Source organism: Tetrao urogallus, assembly GCF_951394365.1.
Source record: "Tetrao urogallus genome assembly, chromosome: 3".
NCBI lineage: Eukaryota > Metazoa > Chordata > Aves > Galliformes > Phasianidae > Tetrao > Tetrao urogallus.
Genome location: NC_136815.1, coordinates 20,864,823 through 20,891,395, shown reverse-complemented (window position 1 = coordinate 20,891,395; position 26,573 = coordinate 20,864,823). Strand labels below are relative to the sequence as shown.

The window sequence follows — 26,573 nt, the reverse complement described above, 5'->3', positions numbered from 1 at the left end:
TCCTAATGCAACCCAGGGTACCATTGGCCTTCATGTCAAGGGCACACTGCTGATGTTCAGCTTGATGTCCACTATGTCCTTTTCTGCACAGCTGGGTGCCCTTAGCATGTGCTGTTGCTTGGGTTTGTTCTTCCACAGCTGTAGGACTTCTCATCGCTGAAGTTTGTGAGGCTTCTGTCAGCCCATTTCTCTAGTGTTTGGAGGTCCCTCTGTGAGTGGATCTTGGGTGATTTAGCTTGTCTAGATGAGCATAATTTGTTGGAGAGGGAGTTGATCCTACAGTACTGTACTAGGATAAAAATGGGAGAACTGAACAATCATAGAATCACAGGATGGCCTGGGTTGAGAAGGACCACAATGATGATCTAATTTCAACCCCCCTGCAGTGGGCAAGGTCATCAGCCACTAGTTCAGGCTGTCTAGAGCCAACACCTTGGATGTGTGGTACTGAAGTAGATGTATTTATCCATACTTGATTGAGAACTTTGAGTATACTATAGTTATTACCAAATAGTAATAGGAGAAAATTGCCCCCAGTTGGAATAAAAGATTGTGTGTGCTTAGACTTACCTGTTATTTTTGTTATAGACTTATCTGCTGTTTTTGTGATTCTTCTCTTGAGTATTATAGAGATGGAAGTGTTCATGATCTTTGCAAGATGTGGGGATGCGCTGTGCTATTGCAGCTCTTCATCTTTTCATGTGTATATGGAGTGAGCATTCTGTGCAGGGAACCCCACAGTCCTTTCGGTCCTTCAGCCTAGCCTAGTCCCATTATTGGGATGTCTTCCTTGCTGATACCCTTTCATATTCTATCAAGGAAACTAGGTGTACTTGAAATTCATATTTCAACATGCAACATGAACACCTGTGCAATAGAATAGGGCTTGGGGGATCGTTTCATTGTGCAGCTGTTTTAACGGATAGTGTGATGATGAATAACTGCACTGTAGGCAATGATATATTGTAACTGGTTCCTGTGAAGCCATATGCCATATTCACAGATGAGTATCAAGTTTGCTTTATAGAGATGGAGAGATTTTGTTAATTTGGAATATGTGTTTAGACACAGAATTTCTTGCAACACCAGTTGTGTGAGCAGAAGTTAAAATGATCAGCAAAGAGAAGTGAAAATTAAATAATGTAAAATTATAATGTGTAAATGAGGGAGACCAACTTTGTTTATTTGAAATATTTTTTATTGTTTTAAGAATGGTAACCTTTTCTGTGGAGAACTAGTTTTCTGTGAATGCATTTTAAAAATCATTTATGTTGTCTTGTCCTTTTTGTCTCGAAAAACATTAATACTCCTTTTTGACTGCAGACCCACAAATCTAATTAAATTTCTGAGATGTATTGGCATGAGTCACACATTGACCTTTTGTTTTTGCTTTTTGCATAGTAGCTTAAATATCAAATGTCTTCTGCTGAATAAAATGAAAATGTTTCTTTCATAGTTTACTGTTGTCAGACAATGAGCATCTTCATCTTTCTGTGGATATCTTCACTTATGTAGTAACACTTTGAGCTTAATTGTTCTGCAATTTGTACTTCAACCCAGAGGCTCTTGCCTTTTTCCTGTATTGTTTCATCTGTGATATTTCAAATTATTTGCTCTCCCTTGTCATTAAAATAGAGCTATCTCTTACCTCTTGCCCTGGTTCTGGTGTTTTAATATAACTACTGCCTGTTTGTAGCTCATCCTTAACTAACTCATGCACTTGCTTGTTATTTTATTGGAATAGAGATAGCATTTAAATGATTGGTATTTCTAAATAATTGATTAGTAACCCCAAATTGTCTTGTGCATTAACCCCAAGTAATCAGAGCATACTGGAATAATTAATTCTGTTAGTTCACAGAATCGCAGAACCGTAGAGGTTGGATGGGACCTCCAGAGATGGAGTCAAACTATTCTTTCCCACTATTCTCTCCAGAGATCGAGTCTAATTATTCTATATAATAATTGTTTCAGCTCTTGAAAATTGTTGTAGCATCGTTCTTTAACTGAAATTTTCTTACATGTAGAAGTTGATTGTTTCTCTCCCCCCTGCCACATTCTCTTGCCCATTAGTTTTCCACTAGAATTGTTTCAATTTACTGTTAGACAAGACAGCTGGACAGAGAATAGAAGCTTGGGAAGTTTGTCTGGTAGATGGAGATGAATGCCTCGAACAAGTATGTTCTCTAAAGTTGAACTTGAAGCTTTCATATATTGCAGTAGCAGTTCATGTCCAGTGAACCCAGCATCTCAGCAGTAAAAGGAAACTGGTGTTGTTGTTTTCCTTTTCCCCCCCTTGATTTATGGTAGTCTCTAAGCATATTCTGGCCTAGTAGAAGCCAGAGATTTGAGTTTAGGAAAGATGTTGTTCTGGGTGCAGGAATAAGAGACAACCTTTATTTTACTGTTCTGCCATTCTCACCCAGTACTTCTGGTTACTTGAAGCTCTGCAGACGGTTGTCTTATGCAAAGTAAGTGATATCTCTTTAAAGTATAAAAGTACTCTGCCTTGACTGAATGACTGTTTTAGTACTATATCCATGGTATAGCTTTGGTATTAGATTTTCAAATAGAAGATGTTGGGATTAGGTGCAGTTTACTTTTAAAAGGAGGTGTGGGATAGCTTTCAGACTAGAATTTGGTGCATAGGATTTTAATTTCTGCAGATGTTAATACCTCTTCCAGTTACATGCAAGTTTTTGTTCATACTTCTTTGTTAGTGTAATATATGTGTAGTAGATCATGAGACAGGTTTTTTTTTTAATATGTACTGTCAAGTGTAACTATTTCAGTGTCAACATTTTCAGCTATTAACATAGTAAGTGTTACAAATGGATTTTGTAGGAGTCATTTTACTGCCTTTCTATAGTACAATGCATATCTTGTGAAAAGTTCAGCTTGACAGCACAACCACTGAATAGCTGTTGAACATGTTGGGGACCGCATTAGTTGTTTCTATACCTATTTGTATAGCAACTTACAGAAAGTAAAATTGCATGGAAAGTGTTTGTTACTTGAAAGCATGTATGTTACTATATTTGACATTCCTCATGATGGCTCCTGATGGAAGGACAGCAGGATTGTTTTTTAAAGGTTGTTGCATTCTCTAAGTCAGCGCTGAAGCTGTTGACAGCAGGACAAGGGTAAATGGTTTTAAGTTGAGGGAGGGAAGATTTAGGTTAGATGTCACGGGAAGTTCTTTACTGTGGGAGTGGTGAGGTGCTGGAACAGGCTGCCCAGAGAGGTTGTGGATGCCCCGTCCCTGGAGGTGTTCAAGACCAGATTGGATGGGGCCCTGGGCAGCCTGGTCTGGTATTAAATGGGGAGGTTGGTGGTCCTGCATGTGGCAGGGGGTTGGAGATTCATAATCCTTGAGGTCCCTTCCAACCCTGGCCATTCTGTGATTGTGTGATTCGGTTGTTATTAGCCAGATAACTCCATTTCCTGCAAGCTTCTTTTTTTCTTCTTACGTTATTAATTCCATAAGTGCTGCGTTCATAATTAATGATATTGTCATCATAGCTGTGAGTTTGGAGTGACTTCTTTAGCTTATAGCAGGTAGAATGTGGGTGAGGAAAAGAATTTTAATATCTACAATATTTAATGATACAAGAAGGAACGTCTGCTGTGTTCTTGAATTACTTAAGTTAATTTGTGCATTTTCATGGTTGATTCAACCAGATGAAAATTTATAGTGTTGCCAGAAGGGATGGTGATGTACACCTTCCCTCTCCTTTTAGTACCACCACTTGTATTTATGTAGCCACAGAAAGAGTGGAATCAGGGACCTTACCTGACTGAAAACTAATACAGAAAAAGAATAAGGCAGAAAAAGAATATGAAGAGACTAACTTCCTACTCAGTTCCAGACTTAGTCAGAGATATCATAAGTATATTAACCCTTTAAAAGAAAGGATAGTGAATTTCTGAAGATTAAATTTGATTTGAACATGGAAACGGATGCAGTCGTGCAGTACAGTCCATTTATATAAAACTGTGAAGCAGAATTGTTCAAATGTGATCTCACCTAACGGGTAGCTAGTAATGGTGAAGTAAGTGTTCCACCATGACTCTGGCGCTGTTGCGGTGGGGGTGTCCCTGCAATTCTTCTCTTGATAACGGAATAATAGCAAGAGTATTGATTCCCTTGTCATATACATTAAGACAAAGAAATTTCTTAATAGTGAGATAAACAGTTTATAGCTGTATTTCTTAATGTTTTTAACAAATGTTGGGTTTTTTTTAATGCTTTTGTTAAAAACAACAAAACATTTTGGGTTGTTTGCAAGGCAAAGGCAAATAATGTTGCTTCAGTGTTAGTGTGTGATGATTATTTAAAGATGATGTAGCAGAATTTCAACAGTTTCCGCAAAAGTTCTCTATCACAGCTGTCCTCAGGTTTGTATGAAACCTGTTGTGATGGTTTGTCTAAGTTAATCGGTAGTCTGTTTTCCTGCAACATCCTCACTAGCTTAACGTTACCTGATACTGTTGGCAAATAGGAAGGGGACAACTGATAATTCTCCTTAAGAATTCACATGCATTTTAGATGTTTAGAGAATCAGTAAGAATGTAATATGAATTGCTTAGAGCAAGTTAGAGTAAATTTCATGCTGCAGTAAAAAAATGATTCTTTTGTACAAGCTTTTGTCATTTCTTGAATTTGAGGCTAGGTACAGTTTGGGAAAGTTTTCCTTTTTTAATTTGTCTTGCATAAATATCAGAAGTTCTTCTACCTTGTTTTGCTTTAAGGAATATATGAACTTGCTGGTTGTGATATACTGTTTGCTGTCATTAGTTTGGTCACGTGAAGAATGGGTAAAATACTGGAAAGAGGTTGAAGAGAGACTACCATGCTGAAGTTTGACTTATGTAATGTAAGGGAGACTTTCTTAAAGAGTAACCTTTAAGAAAATGGGGAGAGAAACGGGAAGGGTGAAAGTGTGAGAACTTGTGAGTTGAGATGAAGACAGCTCACTGGTGCAAGCAGAGCAGAACAAGGAATTCATTTGCAACTTCTCATTGGCAGGCAGATGTTCAAGGCACTTCTGGGTAAGCAGGACTCATCATGCATATGAGTACTTCTTGAGAAGAGAAAAGCCATCACTCTTACTGTCTCCCACTCCTTCCTCCTCCTTCAATGTAGATTTTACACAAAATCATTTGGCACAGGATATCCCTTTGGTCAATTTGGTGTCAGCTGTTTGGCTGTGTTCCCTTCTAATTCCTCATGCTCACCCAGATCCTTGCAGGTCAGCTCAGGAAGCTGAAATGGCTGTGGCTCTGTGTAAGTGGTGCTCTGTGACAATTAAAACATTGGTATATTGTCAACACAGTTTTCATCCTAGATCCAGAACACAGTACCACATGATGAACTCTATCCCATCCAAAATCAGAATGTTTTATTTAGTACTACACGTATTCAGAGCATACTTGAGATGTTTGGCTCATGTACATAATGAAAAAATTAAGAATGCTTTGGTCACTTATAAATTGCAGAGCTGGCTTGGAGAAGCATTACAAAAAGGGTGGTAAAATGTTTTACTTTGCTAATACTGTATAATAGTTTTAAGTATTAATATATATTCTGCAAAGATAGGATTTTATTTTGATTAAACTACATCTACATGGGATTTACGTACTTCACGTAGTTACAAAAAAAAATTCTACGAGGAGCTGATGGAACTAAAGGAGAACTCAAATTATTTAATTATAGTACTCATTTTGTCATCTCCCTGCTACAAGCCTTGACTTTTGTATTTTTCCCTTTATTCTTCATTTTATTAACTATTTCATTCTGATTTGATTGTATTACTTCTTCCTCTCAGTATGCCTTGTGACTTTCTTTTTGCTTTGATGCCCTTCTAGTGGGTGTTTTGAGTTGAAGGCAAGACACAATGCAGCATCACAACATAAGGTAGCATGAGAGTTCATGTGTTCAAGGCCTGCTCTAGAAAAGTGGAACTTTTTGAACAAAGTTTCCCAGCATTTTAGTTTTGTTGTACTTCCTTTTTTTTTAATAAGACAAACAGTACTATAGAGCTTTAACTGTGCATTGAGAGTTTTTATCACCATATTTCACAATCGTATGTATTTGCTCTTGATCAGTAGTTAGCATAGTTAATTGGAATCACAAAGCTTTTATATTTAAAGACTGACTTAATATTTATGTTTCATGTGTTACAAAGGAATGTAGGTCGTATTTGTTTTCACAGGTTGTTGCAGGCTGTGATAGCAGGTGTATCTGCATCTTCATCTTCTGTCTTACAGTATATAGATATAATTTTAGTTTATCTGCTATTCTGTCTTAATGACTTCTAAAATATTAATAAAAACTATTACACTCTTATTTTGCATTTTTTACTGCTGTCTTTTGTGTATACACATACTGCAGCAAGAGGAACTTTAAGTCATGGCTTAACAGGACTGCATGGAGTTGATATGGACTACATGGACCAACATAACCACATACTCAACTTCCAGACTTTTTCTCTTTTGGCACGCATTCCACCATTTGTTTTGTGCTTGCCAAACACAGTCTAGGCTAAACTACTTCAGCCATGCTTGATACTGGTTCTTTTTTTTTTTTTTTTTAGGAGAGTTGGAGGGAAGCTTGCTTTGCCCTTATGAGATGTATTCAAGCATGTACAGAGGATTCTGATGCGTGTTTTTTTGTTTTCTCCTGTACTGTCAGTGTCTATGTAATTCGGACACCTGTTCATTCTAGTGTGAAGACTAACAGTGCTGAAGCTATTATTCTTAGAATTAGCCATTAGAATGGGTCCTCTGAGTTTGAAAACAAGTAAATAGAAATTGAATATGCTTGTGTCTGTTTGATAGAGTGCTCAGTATCTTTTTCCCTAGGGGAACTACACTGCATCATGCACAGTGTATGGAACTGTGAAAGAGTTAATACCATTCTAGAGTCTCATAAGAATGATGATGAAGCTAGCCAGGCTAAGTTAATTGTGCAGTGCACATTTGGATCAGGAATCTTTGGAAAAATACCTCTGTTCTGTATATTATTCTTTTCCACAGAAAATTGTGTTTGGCTTACTGGTTTACAGATGATGTGTGCTTTTTGCAAAATTTAGAAAAACCTGTATCTTACAATACTTGAAACAAAAGATGTTTTCAACCTTTATTTTTGGTGCTGCGGTGTGTCTACATCTTCCTTGCTATAGCTTTTGCAGATGAATTCATTTTTTAATTTTCATTTTTTAAATTGAAAGCTGTAAGCTAATAATATTTCAGTATTTAGTAGGATTTAATTTGCAGCTTCAGAAGGTGCCTATTAAAAGAAGTCTTCAGTACCACATTCTTTCAAGACAATGTCTGGTGTAGTTGCAAATGTATCACAATAAAATTTTTGCAAAAACCCTTAATATTTTGAAGAGGAAAATCTTTCTGAAACAAACAAGTATTTGAAAGCTTAAGTAGAAATTTTTAATTACTAAGCATATATTCTATGACTGTACACAAAATATTTCTGAATAATATAGGGAGTCTTGTGCTAGACAATTTGCATGCTCTAGTTTTGAGTACAATAAATGAACAACTAAGCATGGGTGATTTGAAATTTGACTTAGTTCTTGTATTAAAAGGTGCAGAAGATGAAGCAGGCTCAGTAATGCAATATCCCGCACAATATGTTACTCAAGATCCTTATCTGCATCAAGATGATGATCAGCAACAAGGATGGGTTTCTTGGGCCTGGTCTTTTGTTCCTGCCATTGTGAGCTATGATGATGAGGAGAATGAATCTAGTGGAATCGATGATGGAACAACACTGCATCAGCAGAAATCTCAGTCTCTCAAGGATCCTATTATTTCGATTGGATTTTACTGTTCAAAGGCAACGGTGACTTTTAAGGTGAGGATTTTAAGAGTTTGTTGAGGGTGCATAAAGCTTTTGTGACTGTTTATCTACTGTTTGATTTGAGACTGGGGATATTACATTGATGAATAACAACAGGAGAAAAGGGAGTGTTGTAAGTTAATTTCACATAATACTTCATTAACTTCAGTGAAAGGTGGTTTTGCTGTTTGAAGTAGAATTCAAGTGCGAACACTAAAAGAAAAGGAAGCCTGTTAATACACTCGGATGAATGCTTTGTGGGGAAAATCTTAAAAGGCTTTCTGTGAAAGTTTATTGTGGTATTCTACCCGTCTAATGCTTGTATTATTATGGAAGGGGTCTATCTTGATAGAGCATGAGAATGAGCGTTAGGGGAGTTTGTGTGCAAATACAAATTTAAATTGATAAAGTGGTTTTTTTCCCCTTGAATAAAAAAAATGATCTAAATAGTTTTTGGGCTTCTCTATAGATCTTTCATGAATTTGCAGAAAGGAATAGAGTTGGAACAAGGTGCTGAAATGTACTGATAGAAATAAAAAAAAAATTAAGGTTCTGATTTGGCAAAATCAGCATGCTGAAGTATATGCAAGCTGTTCTAGATGTACAAGTGTAGTAGCAAGTGGCTCTTGGTTTAACAGTTAATTGTGTTAAGTGAAGACCAGAACTCTTCTGAATGGGAAATACTGCTTCCACCAGCAGAGGAATTTAAGGTTCATTACTATGACTTTTGAGATGTTTGGATGAAGTGCAGTACTTCAGTAACACTTGTTTAATGTTAATGCCCTCAGTATCAACAGCACCTTCCCCTCCCTTTGCCTGTTTGGCTTGCCATTTGTGTCAGAGACAGTGGTTTCAGTGGTTGCGTGGCTCCTTGTTTTTGTTTGGTGCTGTAGCAGAGCATTTAGCATCTCGGTAGTGGGCAGAGAGAATGAGACAAATGATTTTGAGAGCTGCGGGTATTTTGTAGGGGATGTTCGAATCTCTGGTCTCCTGTCAAACTTGATTGCAAAATTTAAGGGCACGAAGCATGAACAAACATGTTCTTTTGTGAATCTGTTTCAGCCATCGTTTAAAAAAAAAAAAAAAGCTAAATAAATTATGGAGACTTTTCTTCTGCCTTTAATTAAATCTCTGGGACACCACTAAAAAAAACTTTGAGTTCTCATTATTGTGGTTCAGCATGTTCTTTCTTTTGTGCTTTGTCATACACTATTAATTTGGTGCACCCTTTCCTCATGTGAGGAAAGCTTGTTAAAATAGTAATAACTTTTCTTGAACAGAATTCACTGGATAAGGCCTTCATAGAATCAGAATGGCCTGGGTTGAAAAGGACCGTAATGATCATCTAGTTTCCATTCCCTTCTATGTGCAGGGTTGCCAACCATTAGCTTTCCTAGTGTTTCTTTGGCAAGCTTGTGCGTTTTGCAGTAAGAAGTGATAAAAACTACTTAGAATATAACGTCTTAAACTATAAATTTTAAATGTGAAGTCTAAGACTAATATGGTGACATTTAGGAGGAAAACAGAATTCATTGTTCTGCTTACATCCAAAGAATGTATGGAATTAATTTGTGGTTCATATTTTGGTTAAAAAATAAGGTCAGGTTTCTGCATTAGCATTCTGAGCAGTTGATATCATTTTAGCTAAAAATCATGCCAAATTAAATGTTGCGTTTTCTAATAACAGTGAAAATGATTCTTGTAATGTCTGAATTCTTGTAATCAATTAATTGCTTTTCCTCTACAGTAATTGCACACAGCTGAAGGGTGATTAGTGACTTTAAAAAATCCAATTTTCTTGAACATTTGGATTACAAGATTTTACTTTGAAATAGCAACCGTGTATGCAGTCCTGATGATTATAGCGAGAGCTTGTGGATTTCTAATATAAAAAATAGAATTATAACTATTTAAGCTGCTCAACATAAACTGTTTATTTTCTTTAAGTGCAAAAATGCTCTGGAATGTTTTGTATCTCTTCTTCTTTTGTCTTAGCTCCAGATTATATGCTTTTTAAACAGAGTGTATATGAACTAGCTTTTTTAATGTTTATATCAAATCATGCAAGAAATATGAACGTGTGTTTTTTCTGAATTGCCATTAAAAAAAAAAACCAACAGCAAAATAAATGATTGCAGTTCAAAGTGTTTCCTTAATATCAGTCTAATTTTTTTTTTTTGTGGGAAGAATAAATAATTCATACTTATGGATTTTTACAGCAATTTACAAACTAATTTGAAACCACAGTGATCTAGCAGCGTATCTGTTTCATCTTTCACATAGTTTCTCTTTACAGAAGTTGTAATTTGCTTATCTAGTGGATGTAAAACTTCTTGTTATGGCGTACTTCAACTAGAAGTTGAGTATGAGAAGTTCTGATATGGATAATGTGGCACAGCTGTTGAACTGCACCTGTTTCCTGCTTGTTAATAAATTATCTATAGTTGAATTCATCTTCATCAGTTCTGTGTATTAATGACATTGTCTGTTTAATGCTAATATTGAATATATATGGTGTTTATCCTATTGTTTCATAGCTCACTGAAATGCAAGCTGAAAGTAGTTATTATAGCCCTCAGAAAGTAAAATCCAAAGAAGTTTTGTGCTGGGAACAAGAAGGAACCACAATTGAGGTAATATTCCAATAATTTTTTTTATTCATTACTGTACTGTACTATTTACTGTAGTCTATAGTTTGAGACATAACATTTTTTGAAATTACTTGATGACTCATTTTCATATTCTGCTGCTGTTTGTGTAATAATTACATATAAAAGAGTAAGGGATTAACCTGGCGTCTGATCACCGTAACACTAGAATTTTAGAGAAATTATAAATATCATATTTGTTTAACTCAACTATTCATTAGAGCACTAAAGATATGAAAGTCAGACATTTCCATTTATGTTTTTTTCTATTTGTTATGGATGGCAATTCTTCAAAATATCACACTTTTTCCCTCACTAGGTCCTTATGAAAGGTGAACTTTTCTTTGATTGCCAAATAGGTTTTGTTGGCTGCCAAGCTATGTGCCTTAAAGGAATTATGGGGATTAAAGACTTCGAAGAGAACGTGAATAGGAGTGATGAAGTGAGTATACTGAAGTATTAGTTGACTTACTGAGCAAAGCAGTGCTGGTATGCTTTATTAAAATATTTGATTGCAAGAATTGGAAAAGCTGGTGTTATCAATTGTCATTTAAGTTTTTTGGATGTGTCAATAACAGAACAGAGCTCAATGTGTTTTCCTTTCAGTTGAAAAGACTAGAATCTAGGAGTGAAAAGTTGCAGAACGTAAGATTTTTTTTTTTTTGAGAATCCCACTTCCCCCTTTTGTTTCCCCCCCACTCATGATGTATTTTTGCTTAGTTAGATCTTGTATAGCAAATTGTAACACAGTTAAATTTTTTTTTTGAAAGTACAGAATTCAATAGAAGTTCAGTGTAATTATGTGTACTAAGTAATAGAGATAATAACAAAAATAGTGAAGAAGTCTATTGCCTCATTTTCTAGTTGTCAAGTGAAATGGAGTAAGATGCTCTGCTGGAGAGGAAGAACTGGTTGGGGATTTGAGAGTGGATGGCAGCTTTGCCTGCAGGAAATAAGAGGCTGATGTTTAAAACTGTGAGAAGAGCAAGTTAAATAGTAGAATGGTATCCCTTGGCTTCAGAAGAGCATATTTGGGCAGGATTCTGTGGAATGCTGTTCTAACAGGATAAGAGCCTTAAACCTGGTTGAGCTTCAAAAACAGCTTTCTGGTCAAGAGACTTGTTCTGATGTGCAAAAAAACATAATTATGGCAGAAGTGCAATATAGATGAACAAAAGTTCCTGACTGCACTGAAGTATGAAGTGAAACATATTTTTGCATGATGGAAAAAATTGCTGGAGATTAACTCCATTTTCTGCTAGTGGACTGTGCTACTATGGAAAAACTGAGTGATCTGCAGAATACATTGACTTTATCAAAGCCTTTTAATACAGCTTGTCCCACAGTGTTTGGGTCATCGTGCTCAGAAAGATGCATTCAGAGGTACCGAGTCCAACTGGTAGCTCTTTGCTTGTGGTATTCTTCAGGAGTCACTCTCATACTGTCCATGCCCTCCCCTTGTTGTCAGCACCAGGGATCCTTTCTCTCACCATTCTTTCATTCAATCTGATGGCTCCTTGAGCTGACTCCCTTATCTGCTTTTCCTGTTATCCTCTCATATTGGTTAAACAGGGGGAGTGTGAGCTAGTATTGCCGGATAGCTGAACCACTGAGTCACTAGCTGAAGTATCTGGCTTAAAGTTAATTACTTGAATTTTGGATTGCATGGAGTGAGTGAATGACTGTCCTGAAGATTAGTTGATAAAGGACTTTTGGCCATTTCTCCTTTTCTGTTTTCTGCTACACTCTAGATTTAAATTAAGAAAAACTATGGGAGCAGTGTTGTTGACACAGCTTTGCTTGTTCTCTTTATGTGCTGCTACACTTGGGACTTCTTGCTTTTCATACAGGTTCTAGCTTTGATGCGTGTAGTTAAGAATGGATAACTGATAAAAATCAGTCTCACATAGGTTGCCTTTTTGAAGGAATGACTCTTGGTAGTAAAGTTTATGTTTAGGAAAGAGGATTTGAGATACGAAGAAAGAATGTATAACACCATGAAGGAAGAAGAATGTTAAAGCAGGTTATACACTGAGATAACTAATGGTTTTGGATAGGTTAAATGAAGCATCTGAAAGATACTGGTAAGTTGGAAGTGGAGTAGGTAGTGACAAGATAGTGTATTGGTAAGACAATGGAACAGATTTCAGAATAACAATGGTCAGAAGTTATTTTCTCTTTAAACTAGTATGTGTTCTGCATTATTAGTTGTACTTTATTACCTTAAGCTGTTTTTATTAACTTGAAAATGAGGTGAGGGAGTGGACAGGAACTTCAAAAAAAAAAAAAAAAAACTTAAAATGATGTCTTGTTTTCATTCATGATGAAGTATGTGACTGAAGTTCATGTGTTAGTGTGTTAATCATAATTGCTATTAACTCCATTTTTCTTTTTTTTCCCTTGCTCTGTTATGCTTGACTGCTTTACCAAGGAGGCCTACTTCTTTAGCTGTGGAGAAAATACGAGTGCAAAAGGGAAGACATATCTGACTAATTCACTGTTTGATTACAGAAGTCCAGAAAATAATAGTATTCGTGCAGAATTTATATTGGATGCAGCTCATCATAAGGTCAGAGAATTAACTTTTGTCTTATGAAAAAACCACTTTCTAATGCTTTCCAATGAATGGCTGTTTTTAGATCTGTGTACTGTTAGAGATTTTGAACAATGCTAGCTACAGAGCAACTGCAGGGGAAATTAGACATATAAAAGAAGGAAAGTCCGATTTATACTTTTTTACACTGAAGCAATAGCTTGTTCACAGTCTTCAAACAGACTCTCTTGGAAATCTGATCTGGGGACATATTAATTCTTTTGTGTGTGTGCTCTATTCCTCTACTTAGAGGAAGTTTTGCTAATTCTACCTTAGCAGAGACAGATTTTCAGTTACTATTTGTCTGTTGTACATTAAAACTAAATTATCTGACTGTCCCAACCTACTAAAGGCTGGATGCAGTGACCAAGATGGTCACTTCCAGGTGTGATGCCCTGTGTTGTTAATGTACTGGTAAGCCACTTACAATTTTGAATATATTAATTTTTTTTATTTTATTGTTATTATATTCTCCAGTACTTATTAAGTTTAACATGAAGACTTGCATTAAAAATAAGTGAAATTAATTAGTGAAATCACATACATATTCAAACACCTCTCATAGATTTAAGTTTTAGTCTTCCCTTGACCTGTTTGTTTTTATATATATATGTGTGTGTGTATATATATATATATATAAAAAAAAAAATACTCGGTGGCATAAAGTCTTGTTAAGCTATTACTGTTTAAAGATAATATAAATAAATTAGCTTTAGTTTTGAATGTTTTAATTAGGCAGATCTGTTGGATGCAAGGGGTCAAGTGAAGAATATTTACTCCATTAAAGGTACTAATTAACTAGAAGCTATTGATGAATTGGTCAGTATGTCCACTGGAATTATGGATGTGCCTTTGTGTGGCCTCAACAGAAGTTATATCACCTACCAGAAAGGTGAATTCTTTGGGATAACCTCTGTCCTTTGTTTTGATAAGCCTTTCAGTGTGTTGATGCTCAAATCCAAACACGAATATATCTCTCTCATACCGGCCTATCAGTTGGTAATCTCAAGATTATTTCCTTATACAACATTTTCTTTGTTTGCTTTGCTTTGTTGGTAGGAGACCTACACAGAGATAGCTGGAATGCAGAGGTTTGGGGCTTTTTACATGGATTACTTGTACACAATGGAAAGCACCAGTGGCAAAGGTACCTTTTTTCTTTGTTTACCATGTTAAATAATTGAAACAAAGACACTTCAGACCAAATTGGTCCTTGACCAGTTGTCCTCTAACTTACCTTAGGTAATCATGCTCGTACTTAAAGGGGTTTCATCTGCACTGATGTGTTTGGCTGTTTGTTCTGTTGTTGATTGTTGGTTTTCTTTCTTATTTTTCTGCATAAGTTATTCAGATGATACCACTTTCAGTCAGTGGCTAGACTGAAAATAATTTTCTTATAGCAGCAGTAAGGTTCATTAAGTATGATATCCTTTTTCAAAATTACTATTGTTATTGACTTTGGAAAGCAAATGTTTTGAGATATCCTGGAACTATGTTGACAGTCTACTTGATGCAGAAGATAAGGACTCATTTTCTCCTTTGAAGAGAATACAAGGTTGAAAGAAGTATACCTTCAGAATAATTCAACTGACAGTGTAAGCGAAGGTGACTTTCATGGTTGCAGAGAAGAGGGTGGGGAGAATTAATCTTTAAAAGTATACATCTCAATGATTTTGTAAGCAAATGCTAATCTAAAGCATGCACGCTAAGGTATTTGCTAATTCTAAGTAGTTTTTCAGATTCCCATAAATTCTCTTCTAATTCTCAGACAGAATAGATTTAATCAAGTATGTCTACTTTGAATGTAAAAAAAAAAACACACCTATACAAGGTAGTTAGTGTATCAAAAAATCATTCTAAATATTCTTATTATACATTTATTATAATTAATTGCAGTGTGACTATTGTCAGCAATGTATCTATTGTTGACTAGCCCTTTTCAGAAATTGCTCCATTCAAAAATATTTTTTTAGCTTAAGGTCCTGCTATTTTCCCCTCTTCAGTTTCTCTTCTATTTTTTTTCAGTTTGCTTTATCAGGATCTTAACTTGTATTTTCTGTGTCATTCACAAGGAAGATACCTCATAAAATGTAACAACTTCCTATTGAGCCTTTCAGTGTGCTTTTAGTTCAGCATTACTCCTATAATTCAGCTACCTTAACACATAAGAGAATAGAGTAGTTAATTTCAAATGCATTATTGAAATTCTTGCTTCTAGAAAAACTTTATATTTTTAAATACATTAATTTCTTTGAAAAGTAGATATGACACTTTGTGTTGTTTTCTAGGTAATTTTCTATGTTGAAAGACATGCATATAGTTAATAGAACGTGAACAAATAAGGGTGAAATATATTTAAAACAATGTATAAATATTTCAGTTTTCTGATTACTATTGAAATCTTGCTACATTTTTAATATGTGATATTTAATCTTTATATATTTTAATTCCTTGTTTTGACACTAACAATGTTTTAATTACAATCAGTGCACACCACCTTTCTCTTTAAAAAAAAAAAAAGCTAGCAGAGTTTAAATTATAGGAGGTAGTTACTGTGATTGTAAGATTTTTATCTATTGAGGCAATTTTGGTTTGACACCTTCTTTGCCCCTTTAACCTTTTCTGAAGCATACGATTACTGATTAAACCACGAGTACCTCCTGGATAACATTAACCTCAGGAGTTTTGTCTGTCACTTGCAGAAATGCATTAATCACTTCCAGTATTTTGAATAAAAACAAGATAGTGAGTCATGCACAGAAGTGTTTTGAAGTTGTTCTTTATTTTTCTGTTTTGTTTTTTGCTTTTCATTGTAATGCAACACAGTTAATTCCTTGAAACATTTTGAGGTATGTTGTATTGATCAATGATTGCATGACTAACAGATCTGATGGAGTGTAGTTTTTAAGTTGCTTTGTTTATAAAGTGTATCTATTTTGATGACACGTTTACTTTGCTGCACTCTGATGTGAAGCTTTTGTCAAGCAGAATTAGGCAAGGGTTTTGTGAAGGGCTGGATACTCAGTGGTCAGTAACCTGGTTTCCCTTTATGCATCTGTACAGTTTAAAAAGTAACCTGTAAGCACTGAGTTCTATAGAAATTAAATACATAATTACACTTAATTTTTTCACAAACTGGTTTGTATAAATATTGTCGCTTCAGCTATCTTTAAATCTGAAGTATGTTGAAGTGAGTTTGTTTTTCTTCATGTGAAAAAGCAGACCATTATTAGGCCATTATTAAGTCTTCTAGAGGCTTTTGGCCATGTTATTTTTTGTGAGATTAAGTTTTTTTGCACTTCCTTATAGTGTTTGTCAGAACTGAACACAGAAGTGCTGACAAAAATGTTAGTTGCTTGTTAAATAAAGCATACCCTGACAGCAGACTGCATGTTGACTTTTTTTTTTTTTTACAAAAAAAAAGTCCTTTCCATTGTTTATTAAGTAGGTTTTACGTATTAGTTTCAAGGTTTGTTTTGTTTGCCATTTAGAATTTTGCATTCTGTAGTATTTCCATCTTGAATAGTCTTTGTATGGTAGGAACGTTTTGTTCACATTCTCCATCAGAAATACAGAGGCAAAGTCATGCAAACTCCAGCCTTGGGGCTTGCCTGGGCTGCACTGAGTGGAAAGGAGTTTTCTTGGGCCACATGTATGTATGTTGCACCAAAAATGATGCCTTCTATTTATTCCAGTGGAAACAAAAAGCAGTAACACTGCTGTTTTTCGCTGTAGTCACCACCATTAGCTTTTCACCAGCAGTGAGCGAGAACCTTTATGTTGCACTTTTTAAAACAAACAAACAAACCAAAAACAAATCTACACCAGCAGAGATGACCACTGTCACCACTGCTGAAACATGAAACACCACCCAATGCCCCACTGCGCTCACGTCCACTGTTTGGCCTCAATCAATGTTCAGAGAGCAAGTAACAAAAGTTATTTTGCTATATGAAGACAGGAATAAGTTGTGGTTGTGAAGCAAGGGATATTTTTCTCTGCAAAGGTAAGTCCTTTGTCTGGCAGAAATACACAATCAGATTGCTATTTGAGTTGAATATTTGATTGCAACTCTGTACATTCAATTTGAAAATTTGAAAGTTATTTATTAATGTCTACTGAAAGTAGAATTGCAAATAAATAAAGGATAATGTTTTGGTGATCTTGAAACCTGTCCTCAAATTCCTTAATCAGGATGGAAAGCAGGGCTGCATATATTTCGCTGTTCACATTACTGTATTTAACCATTGCATTAAAATACATAAAATTCTTTGCTGTAACTCGAGTCAGCACAGCACTGCACTGTTCTTGTGCCCTGGACTCAGTCCAGACTGCCCATTGCACACCAATGTTTGGTTGTTGCTGAGTGGTGGGTGCGTGCCTCAGGCTGGGCTGCTCAGTGGGACAGGGCTGCCACCATGATGGCACAGGGCAGGAGGTGGCTGCAGGCTGGGCTGGGCAGCATGCAGCCTGCAGGCCAGGGGCTGGACATTCCTGGACTAGGTGCTTTCACTATCCACTTCTATTAGGCTGTTAGGACAAAGCTAGTATTCCTGCAGTTGTCAGGCCTGGGGATGTGTGCAGATTGTTAGGCCAGCTCTGTGGCATATTAGGCATAGTCTCAGTTTACTAGGCAACCTTTCTTGCCTGTGCACTTTTGGTAGAGAATGATTTAAGCACAAGGGGAAAAAAAAAAGCATTCGAAGCAACCTCCCTTCCTCTTCTGCTGAGTGCACTTCGCACAGAGTTGAGACTGGTCTCCTACAGCTGACAGAAGACTAAGTTTCTCTCGGATAACCTTTGTTTAAAAAAAATGAGATTTCCCTTAAAGTTGTAGTGTGCACTGTGCCCTGCTGTTCTACTCTGAATCCTTGGCTGCGTAGAAGTGCACAGGTCCTGTGCATTCTTGACAAAATGGTATGCTGGTTGTCTGCAGCAGCTGCAGTTCCTGCTGCTCAGTCTGACCAGCTGTTCTTCTCTTGCCCCTTATGTTAGTAGAGGCAGGTTATCTTGTTGAGGAAGTTTGCATAACTAGAATTTGGTGACACAATGATTTTCCAGGTTTTGTGTCATAGTTCTCTACTAGTGTGAGAAATTTTATTTGCATCCAGGTGGATAGGTGAAAAGCTGTAGGGATGGGATCTGCCTTGCATAGTGAGTTGGTGTACAAGATCTGGATTGGAGAAGAAAGAGTTAAGAGTTCGGAAATTATTTGAAAAATATTAATGATGAAAGGCATAATGGGAAAAGTAGTTGCACTATGTACGTAGCCTTTGGTTTCTTTGGCTTGACCTCATTGAAAGGCTACAAGGAAAGTATGTCAAATGGACAGCTTTCAAATGGTGTGTGTGCATGGAACTGTGAACACCAAGGTGAAGCGAACTGCAATGACTTCCTTGCCTATTTATTTCCTATTTGTCACAGTTCTGACCATAAAGTTATGAAGTATTGTGCTATCTCAAAAGTAGCACTATCCAGATTCAGTGAATGAATTAAACTGTCATCTTCTATTTTATCACATTTTTTCTTTATTTGTAGGTTAAATACTCTGAGAATCCATTTGATATGATTGTTATTTTGTCAGGCTGTTGATTTGCACAATGGTTTGTGAGGTATATGATGTTTTGCGCTTGCACTAAAATAATGAAGACATTGTCAAAATAGGAAGTTACTGAGGGGGAAAAGTGGAATTTTCTGAACTAAGTGTTAGTGATGTGAAGTTTTTTTTTTTTATAAGCCATATGTAAGAGGAATATTTAACTGTCTGAAATTTGTTTAACAGAAGAGTTTTCTGTAAGTATATCTAGAGAAGTGTAGGCATATTGTTTTATAGCTTGTAGGTGACTGGTATACACTGAATGCCTGTACCTCATTGTGAGAAAATGATAGTTATACTTCAACTAATACAATACATTCTGAACACAAGTGTGTTGATCTTTTAGATACAGAGACTCAACAACCCTTTTATTCCTGTGCTTGTCCTGAAAAGTTGTTTGAGACACAGTGATTAAAGAAGTTTTCTTGCTGCCCCTGCTTTACCTCATCACTGATTGGAAATGAGGGCTTATCTTCAGTTGTCAATCTGATTTAGAAGGTGCTGAAAAGCAAAGCTGTCTTTAGAATCCTGGTTTAAGGTTCTGCAGAAATTTGGCTGTTATTAGAGAATCAAAAACTTGAGAGTTACAAAGATAATTAGAAAGTCCCTCACTGAATGGGTTAGGCTGATCATGGTGGTGAGGCAGAATCTTGCCCTGTTTACGAAACATTAAACAAGAGCTATTTCTGTTTAAATACATTAAAACTCTTGTAGTATATTGAATTGTACAACTTGCACTGTATTCCTTGTGTAAATCTTTGATTGCTGGATTTGAAGCAAAAGTAACTGACAACATTAACATTTTTATGTCCATTTGTTTGGTGTAACTTGTTGCTGTTTGTAAAATTTCTTGTAGTTTCTGGGAATCAGCAAGACCCTTCTTCAGTAAAGAATGAAGAGTTTGGAAATGTTCAGGAGATGTCTACAAAAAGCCTCATTGTGGGTCCACTCAATCTTCGACTGGATAGCAGTGCAGTGCACCGGATAATGAAAATGATAGTTTGTGCTCTAGAACATGAATATGAGCCATATAGCAGAACTAAGCCAGGTTTGCTCTTATTGCATACATGAAATATACAGAATTAAACCAGAACTTCAGTGATTTTGAAGTTGCAAATTCCAAATAGTTAAAATCTGCCAGGGAATATTACCATTCCAAAGAAATTTCCAAAGAAAAATTCTAAATAAACATGAAACATTGATGTATCCCCATCAGTGCTGGCTGTACCTCTTCAGATAATTCCAGGCATTTTGACCTTCAGACAGTCTGAAACCGTTTGATTCAATCACTAGTTTCTTGTTGAGTAAAGGGCATATTTCACTGGCAACTTGAAGTTCTCTTAGGATTCTTAGGGAAGAATGCCTGTTGACAATTACTTGTTTCAAGTAATAGATAAACTGGACAAAAAATGAATGGAAAAAAGTTGTAGTAAAACAAGTTGACTTTCTTGTATAAAACTAAAAGAGCTTTACAGATTTCTCCCGTCTAAAGCTTGGATTTTCTATTTTGAAATCCAGTTACTGTTGCTTTTAGCCTTAGTTAGAACCAGTGAATTGCAAAAAAAGAGAAGGTTAAGTATATTAAATATGAAGGAAGAAAGAAAGTTGTTTTCTATGTTTTGGTAGTTGCTAACTGTTTTTGAAAAAGCCACTGTAGTCTTTTATATATTTTAGTCAAATTTATTTAAACTTGATTTATTTTAGATCTTGCAGATGGAAATAGAACTCTGCCAAGCTCCGAAGAAGTAGCATCTTTGGAGGAATACATTCCTACTCGTCTTACAACATTCACCATTCTGAAATGCACAGTTATAATCCCTGTGGCAGAATTTAATTTACTAGACCACTTGGTGCCTGTAATCATGGGTGAGAAGGTATGTACACACCAATGCTTACCTTCTTCATATTAGTGCATGTTATTCCTTAGAAATGATTAAAGCTAAAATACATGAAGCATGTTGAACACATTGCCTTAATACAGGCCTGGTTACACCTCTGCTTTTCATCTCATCATGGGAAATACCAAAATTGAAACTATACCTACCCTGGGGTGGAACTGAATTTTCTCATTGGGCTGTTATGCTTTGTGCCAGATGTATTACTGATTTCCAAATGAGTTTGGTGCACATGAACTTTCCCTGTAGATAACTAAGGCCAGCAGTATGTCTAGTAACTAACTAGACTTGTTAAAACTGAAGGTACTGGTATGAAAATAACATTTGGAGGAAAAAGATTTTAAATCATAAAATGGTTTGGATTCATGTTAGTCATTAAGCACACATGAAAAGAAATAGCTATGACTTGATGTTTTTTAGAGAAACCTTTGGATCAAAAGCAAACTTGTTGCCATTTTGCTGTGCAGGTCTTCTCATACTCAGACAAACTGCAAATCTTTGAACACACATTCAGTAGAGGCTTAACAGATGTTAGCAGGCAGCTCTGTTTATTTTAAATTTCTGTTTATTTTCCTGATATTTCTGATATCAGGAAGGCTTTGGCTGTTCTTGGACATTTAACTGCTGTAGATCATACTGTTTGATCTGATTACTTAATGGTGAATCAGTTTTTTTCTTCTGAATCTTAATGATCCCTCCTTCTACTTAAATGTTCAAGATTTTAGGAGAACTGATCTGCATGCAACGTTGATCAGAGTGATCTGTGGCACTTGAAAATGTTGAGAATGAACCAAATACATGGAAATGTGCTTTTAAAACAGACAATTGGATCTTGGAAAGTCCCTTCCAACTGAACTATTTTATATCACATAAGTGTATTAAGAACAACAACAAGAAGAAAACATTCTCACAAAAAAAGCACAGTTAAGATATTTGTGAAGCAGTTGGCTCAGAAAGAGCCAGAAATGCTGTTAACTAACAGCTGGAATTTGTTGTTATCTTTTGGAAATATGTAGAATAATTTCAACAAAAAAATCCCATACTATTTTTATTCCCATGGGACTTTTTTTTTTTTTTTTTGACATAGAGATTTTGGAAGGGGTCCAGAGGAGGGCGACTAAGATGATCAGGGGGCTGGAGCACCTCCCCTATGAGGACAGGCTGATGGAGTTGGGCTTGTTCAGCCTGGAGAAGAGAAGGCTGCGGGACGACCTCATTGCAGCCTATCAATACCTGAAGGGAACCTACACCCAGGAAGGGAGTAAACTCTTCAAAAGGGCTGACAATAGCAGGACTAGGGGAAGTGGATCCAAGTTGAAGGAGGGAAGATTTAGGTTGGATGTTAGGGGGAAGTTCTTTACAAGGAAAGTGGTTAGGCCCTGGAACAGGCTGCCCAGGGAGGTTGTGGATGCCCCGTCCTTGGACGTGTTCAAGGCCAGGTTGGACGGGGTCCTGGGCAACCTGATCTAAATGTGTATGTTTGGTGGCCCTGCTAGGCAGAAGGGTTGGAACTACATGATCCTTGAGGTCCCTTCCAACCCGGGTGATTCTGTGATTTTTTTCTCTTGTGCACAACATATTATAGGAGCGAAGCAGTGCTTTGTAGTGAAGATTTAGTTATGTTTACCTCCTGCTGCAGAAATGGGGAAGGTATTTTATGAATAAGAAATAACTACAAGAGAAGAAATTGTATTCTTTATTGAGTTCAATTTCTAGGAATTTTTGTCTGATACTAAACACTTCCAATGACTTTTTTCCACAAGTGACTCCTAACTACATATTCTTTGTACTTGAGGGTAATGTTGATTTTTTTTTTTTTTTTTTTTTTTTTTTTTCTTTTCCCAGTGGGATGTATTTTACAGCAGTTCTCAGTATCTTTTGTTCCAATTACAGCAACAGGAGTTGGACTTCTATTTGTGAAGAGTTTTGCTATGCTAAACATTCAGTAATTGATATTCAAGTTCAATTCAAGAACAGAGTTGTTTCTCTATCAACCTTTGTTTTAACTTGTAATTTGTTGTCTGAAATGGAGATAACAGCTGCAGAATACAGTTTTGTGTTTGAGTGTTTATAAAGTATTTATGTTTGAAAAAGGTGAATATTGTTGGAAGTGTTTGTTACTTTTTTCTTCAGAGAATGATTTGAGCACTGTTACATTATGGAAGGTACAATTGTTTTAAATCATGTTGGTAAAGTAAGTAGATACTGCTGATTATGGGTAAACTAACTTGTGCTTTGTTTTCCTGTGGAATGTGCTTTATTTCCAACACATTTAAGATTGTATGTGTAGTTCAAGTGAACTTCTTGATTACTTTTTACTTGGAAATTTCAAATTTCATTTCCTGAGTGAAGCCTAGTGTGCTTAAAATAGCAGTAATTTCAAATTTTAGATTGAAACTGATTACATATAAAATTAATATCCTATTTTAATACAAGTTCAGTAAAAACTGTTGAATTGATAGAGTACTTTGGATTGCTAGAGGTCTCTGGAGAGCAACTCTGTGTTTAATGTATTGCTTAAAACAAGTCCAATTAAAGCAGGTTGCTCCAGAGTTTCTCCAGTCAAGTGTACTCCAGGGATGGAGATTGCCCAAAAAGCTTTTGCACATACCTCTTTGGAGTTAACTGTTTCACATTGTGTCCATTGTTACGTCTCTTCTCACGGTACACCTCAGACAAAAGTCTGTCTCCATCTTCTGTCCCCTCCCAGCAGATAGCTGTATGTAGTAGCAAGATCTCCCTTTGTCTTTCTCCAGGCTGAACATGCCACTTATGATGGTCTCTCCCAAAAGAGGGCTCATGTGCTCTATCTCTCCTTTTTTCTTTGGTAGCCCTTTGAGAACTCATTCTGTTCTTTCCATGTCTGTTTTGTACTAGATGTATTTCTCTCTTTTAATCGATACTATGACAAAATATAGGTGGATATAAGAAATAGCACTTATTTTTGGGAATTGCATTTTCTTTTTTTGCTGAGACATCTGGCATGATTGCAAATATGTAATATATGATTGTGTAAGGGTTAGATAAATATGAGTTTAGTGTGATGATAGTGATGATAGTGCTTTGGAGTGATTAAAAAGTAAATATTTTATAGAGTAAAATCTTGACTTCGTATATTCTTGTGTTGGGCTGGCCTTGGCAAGCTGCCCACACAAGTGATCTCTTACTCTTCCTCCTCTATAGGAAGGGACAGATAAGGATGGGAAGGTAGCTTACCCATTGCCATTACAAGGACAATATGACTCAACTTAGGGAAAATCAGTTTATTGCCATTTAAAATGGATCTGGATAGTGAGAAACCAGATCCCATTCCCCCTTTCTCCCAGCCTCAATTTGACTGCTTCATTCTTGATTTATCTGCCTCTTATATCTTCCTTGATGAAAGGGGGTTGTGCTTCATTTGTAGCAGTTTGTTTCTGCTGCTCCTGCTTTCTCACACTTTCGCCCTGCTCCATTGTGAGCCCAATCCACGGGCTGCACTCCTTGAAGAAAAATTTGCTTTGATGTTGGCTTCTCTGTGGGCTGCAGTGGTGATACCTTCTCTGACATGTCTCTTCCAAGTACTGTAGGGGAACTTCTATTCTGACATCTTGAGCACCTTCTCCCTCTTCTCCTTTGCTGACCTTGCTGCTTATGCTGTTGTTTCTCACTAATTTTCTCCTACATCTCAGCTTGTGTGATCTTTTTGCCCTTTCTTAGGTACGTTTCCACAGAAGCATCACCAGTTTGTCTGTTGGATTCAGCTGCACCCTGTGATGGGGCTGCGGTGTTGGCTAGAACTGGCCTGTCCTCACAGAGGTCCCCTTTGCAGCTGCCTACTTGCCCAACACCTGGGTACTCATATGCAGTAGAATTCTGGATGAAAACATTATATGTGAATTCTGAACTCCTACCACAGAAGAAGTTACTTTGAAGTTACTTAAGAATGTGTATTATTTTGATCATAAGGCTGTGGAATACATTTTATTACATGTGGATTTGTTTTTTTGTGTGTGTCTAGTTTGAGAGAAAGTGATGTTAAGAATGTACAAGAAATACAACTCAAGTGTAATAGTTGCATGTTTTTTTCGCCTTCTATAGAATTTCAGTGGATTGCTGAGTGCTACAAGCTTCCAGCCCTTACGGCCTTTACCTTCTGTCAGGATTCTGGTGGATAAAATTAACCTGGAACACTCTGTACCAATGTATGCTGAGCAACTGGTAAATACAGTCAGCACCCTCAGCCAGCCATCCGATAACCTTCTTCATTACTGTTATTCACACTGCTATCTGAAGGTAAAAGAAGTCTGGAGCTCTGTTTCTTATTGTGGGATGCTGAGAAAAAGTTAAAACAAGTGTAGATAATCCTTAATGGTAACATTAAGTTTCCAGGCAGAGCATTTTCAGGATGTGCCAAGTAAATGCATCTTGCAGAATATTATTACTTGGGATCGCTAATTCTGAGTGGAGCCAGATGTTCTATAACACTAACACAGAACTTCATCTGAAGCAACATTGCTTCTAATTCCATTGGAATTGTAATATTGCAAACTAATTCCAAGGTTCTTGTGGCAGTATTGAGTTAAAATAATTGGAGGAAACATTTCTCCAATTTAAAGATAACAGTTGCAAAATATGTAAGTTACAATTAATTATATGTAGCAACTTGTGTGATGTTATTAGGAAGAAACGTTGCTTTTTCATTGTATTGTTACAGTGAAACCTTTACAATGAGGTATGCAAAGACTCTTGCCATACAACTTCAGATGTTTTCATTGTAAGAGGAAAGCAGTTTGAGTGTTCTCAGTTAAAGATCCATTATAAAAGTTATTGCTAGACTGAGAGAAGTCTAAAAAGCTGTGAAATTATTCAGTTGCCATCTGCTGAGATTTTAATAGAATTGAAAACTGAAATATCAGAACAAGTTTTAAGATAAGTCTCACATCCTCTTCAGATGAGCTTTCCCCTCAGGCAGTATGAAAGACTCCTGAATGCTACTAAAATGTTAATATTTACTACTGATTGCTAACATTTTTCAGTTATCCATTCACTTGTGTGCTGATATCTTAAATAAAAATTTAAGCAATGAAATTCTTACTGCCTGCACGAAAAACACTGTCCCAAATTACATGGCAAGATTTCTCTGACTGACGTGTTTACTCCTGTCATATGTAAAGTGATTGGGACTGCAATATGCAAGTCACCTATTTGGTTTTTGTTGCAGGACTTTTTTTGTTCAAGAGTTTTAGCAGCTGTTTGATGAGCTTTTTCCAGAGGTGGAGTTTAATTTTGAGTTACACTGTCTCTTTTTCACACTGAATGGCGGAAAATCATTGAGAATAATGGAGATGAAACTTCTAAGTTGTCTTATCAAGAAAAAAAACTTGGAAGTGTATTATCTCATTTCCTTAAATACCACTTTTCTAGCTAATGCTGTTACAATAAGGAGAAATGTTGTTTGAATGGAAGACAACATGGAATTTGCAGATTTAAAAGATACAGAATAATGTATTTGAACTGTTTTTGAATAATTCTTGGTCTTTGGCAAAAAGGAAATATGTAAAAATATCTTTTTTAAAAAATGCAATTATATTATAAAATATACAATGTATTATGTACATGGAAGTAATCTGAAAATGATCTAATCATAATGGTATACACTTTGACCAGCTGCATTTGTTTTCAGGTATTTGGTTTTCAAGCAGCATTGACTTCTTTGGACAGTAGAGGATTGTACAGCTTCCCTGTTCCTGTTATTCCCTCTTTCAGTACTGCTCTTTATGGCAAGCTGATCAAGTTTCCCAAGTATTGGTGAGCATTTAAGTAACATACTCATGTTTATAATAAACAGTTTAAAAATGCCAAGCTTCATATATATATATATATATATATATATATATATATATATATACACACACAGAACTATATATGTATAGTTCTGTAAAGACTTTGTTTCTTTGTCTCTTATCATATTCTGCTGTGAAGGCTGTTACTGTTAATAGGT

At 36.1% G+C, this 26,573-nt stretch overlaps 1 protein-coding gene across 1 annotated transcript in view; it reads left to right on the top strand.

The window, feature by feature from the left end:
* Positions 1 to 26,573, top strand: part of VPS13B (vacuolar protein sorting 13 homolog B) — a gene marked incomplete at both ends in the record, with an annotated part of 421,628 nt that overhangs the window by 44,566 nt on the left and 350,489 nt on the right. Inside the window, 9 exons of the mRNA XM_079533473.1 lie at positions 7,605 to 7,873; positions 10,396 to 10,491; positions 10,826 to 10,948; positions 12,938 to 13,075; positions 14,159 to 14,246; positions 19,552 to 19,743; positions 20,400 to 20,569; positions 24,671 to 24,865; positions 26,256 to 26,380. Coding sequence (XP_079389599.1) covers positions 7,605 to 7,873; positions 10,396 to 10,491; positions 10,826 to 10,948; positions 12,938 to 13,075; positions 14,159 to 14,246; positions 19,552 to 19,743; positions 20,400 to 20,569; positions 24,671 to 24,865; positions 26,256 to 26,380 — 1,396 coding nt within the window. The remainder of the gene's footprint in view (positions 1 to 7,604; positions 7,874 to 10,395; positions 10,492 to 10,825; positions 10,949 to 12,937; positions 13,076 to 14,158; positions 14,247 to 19,551; positions 19,744 to 20,399; positions 20,570 to 24,670; positions 24,866 to 26,255; positions 26,381 to 26,573) is intronic.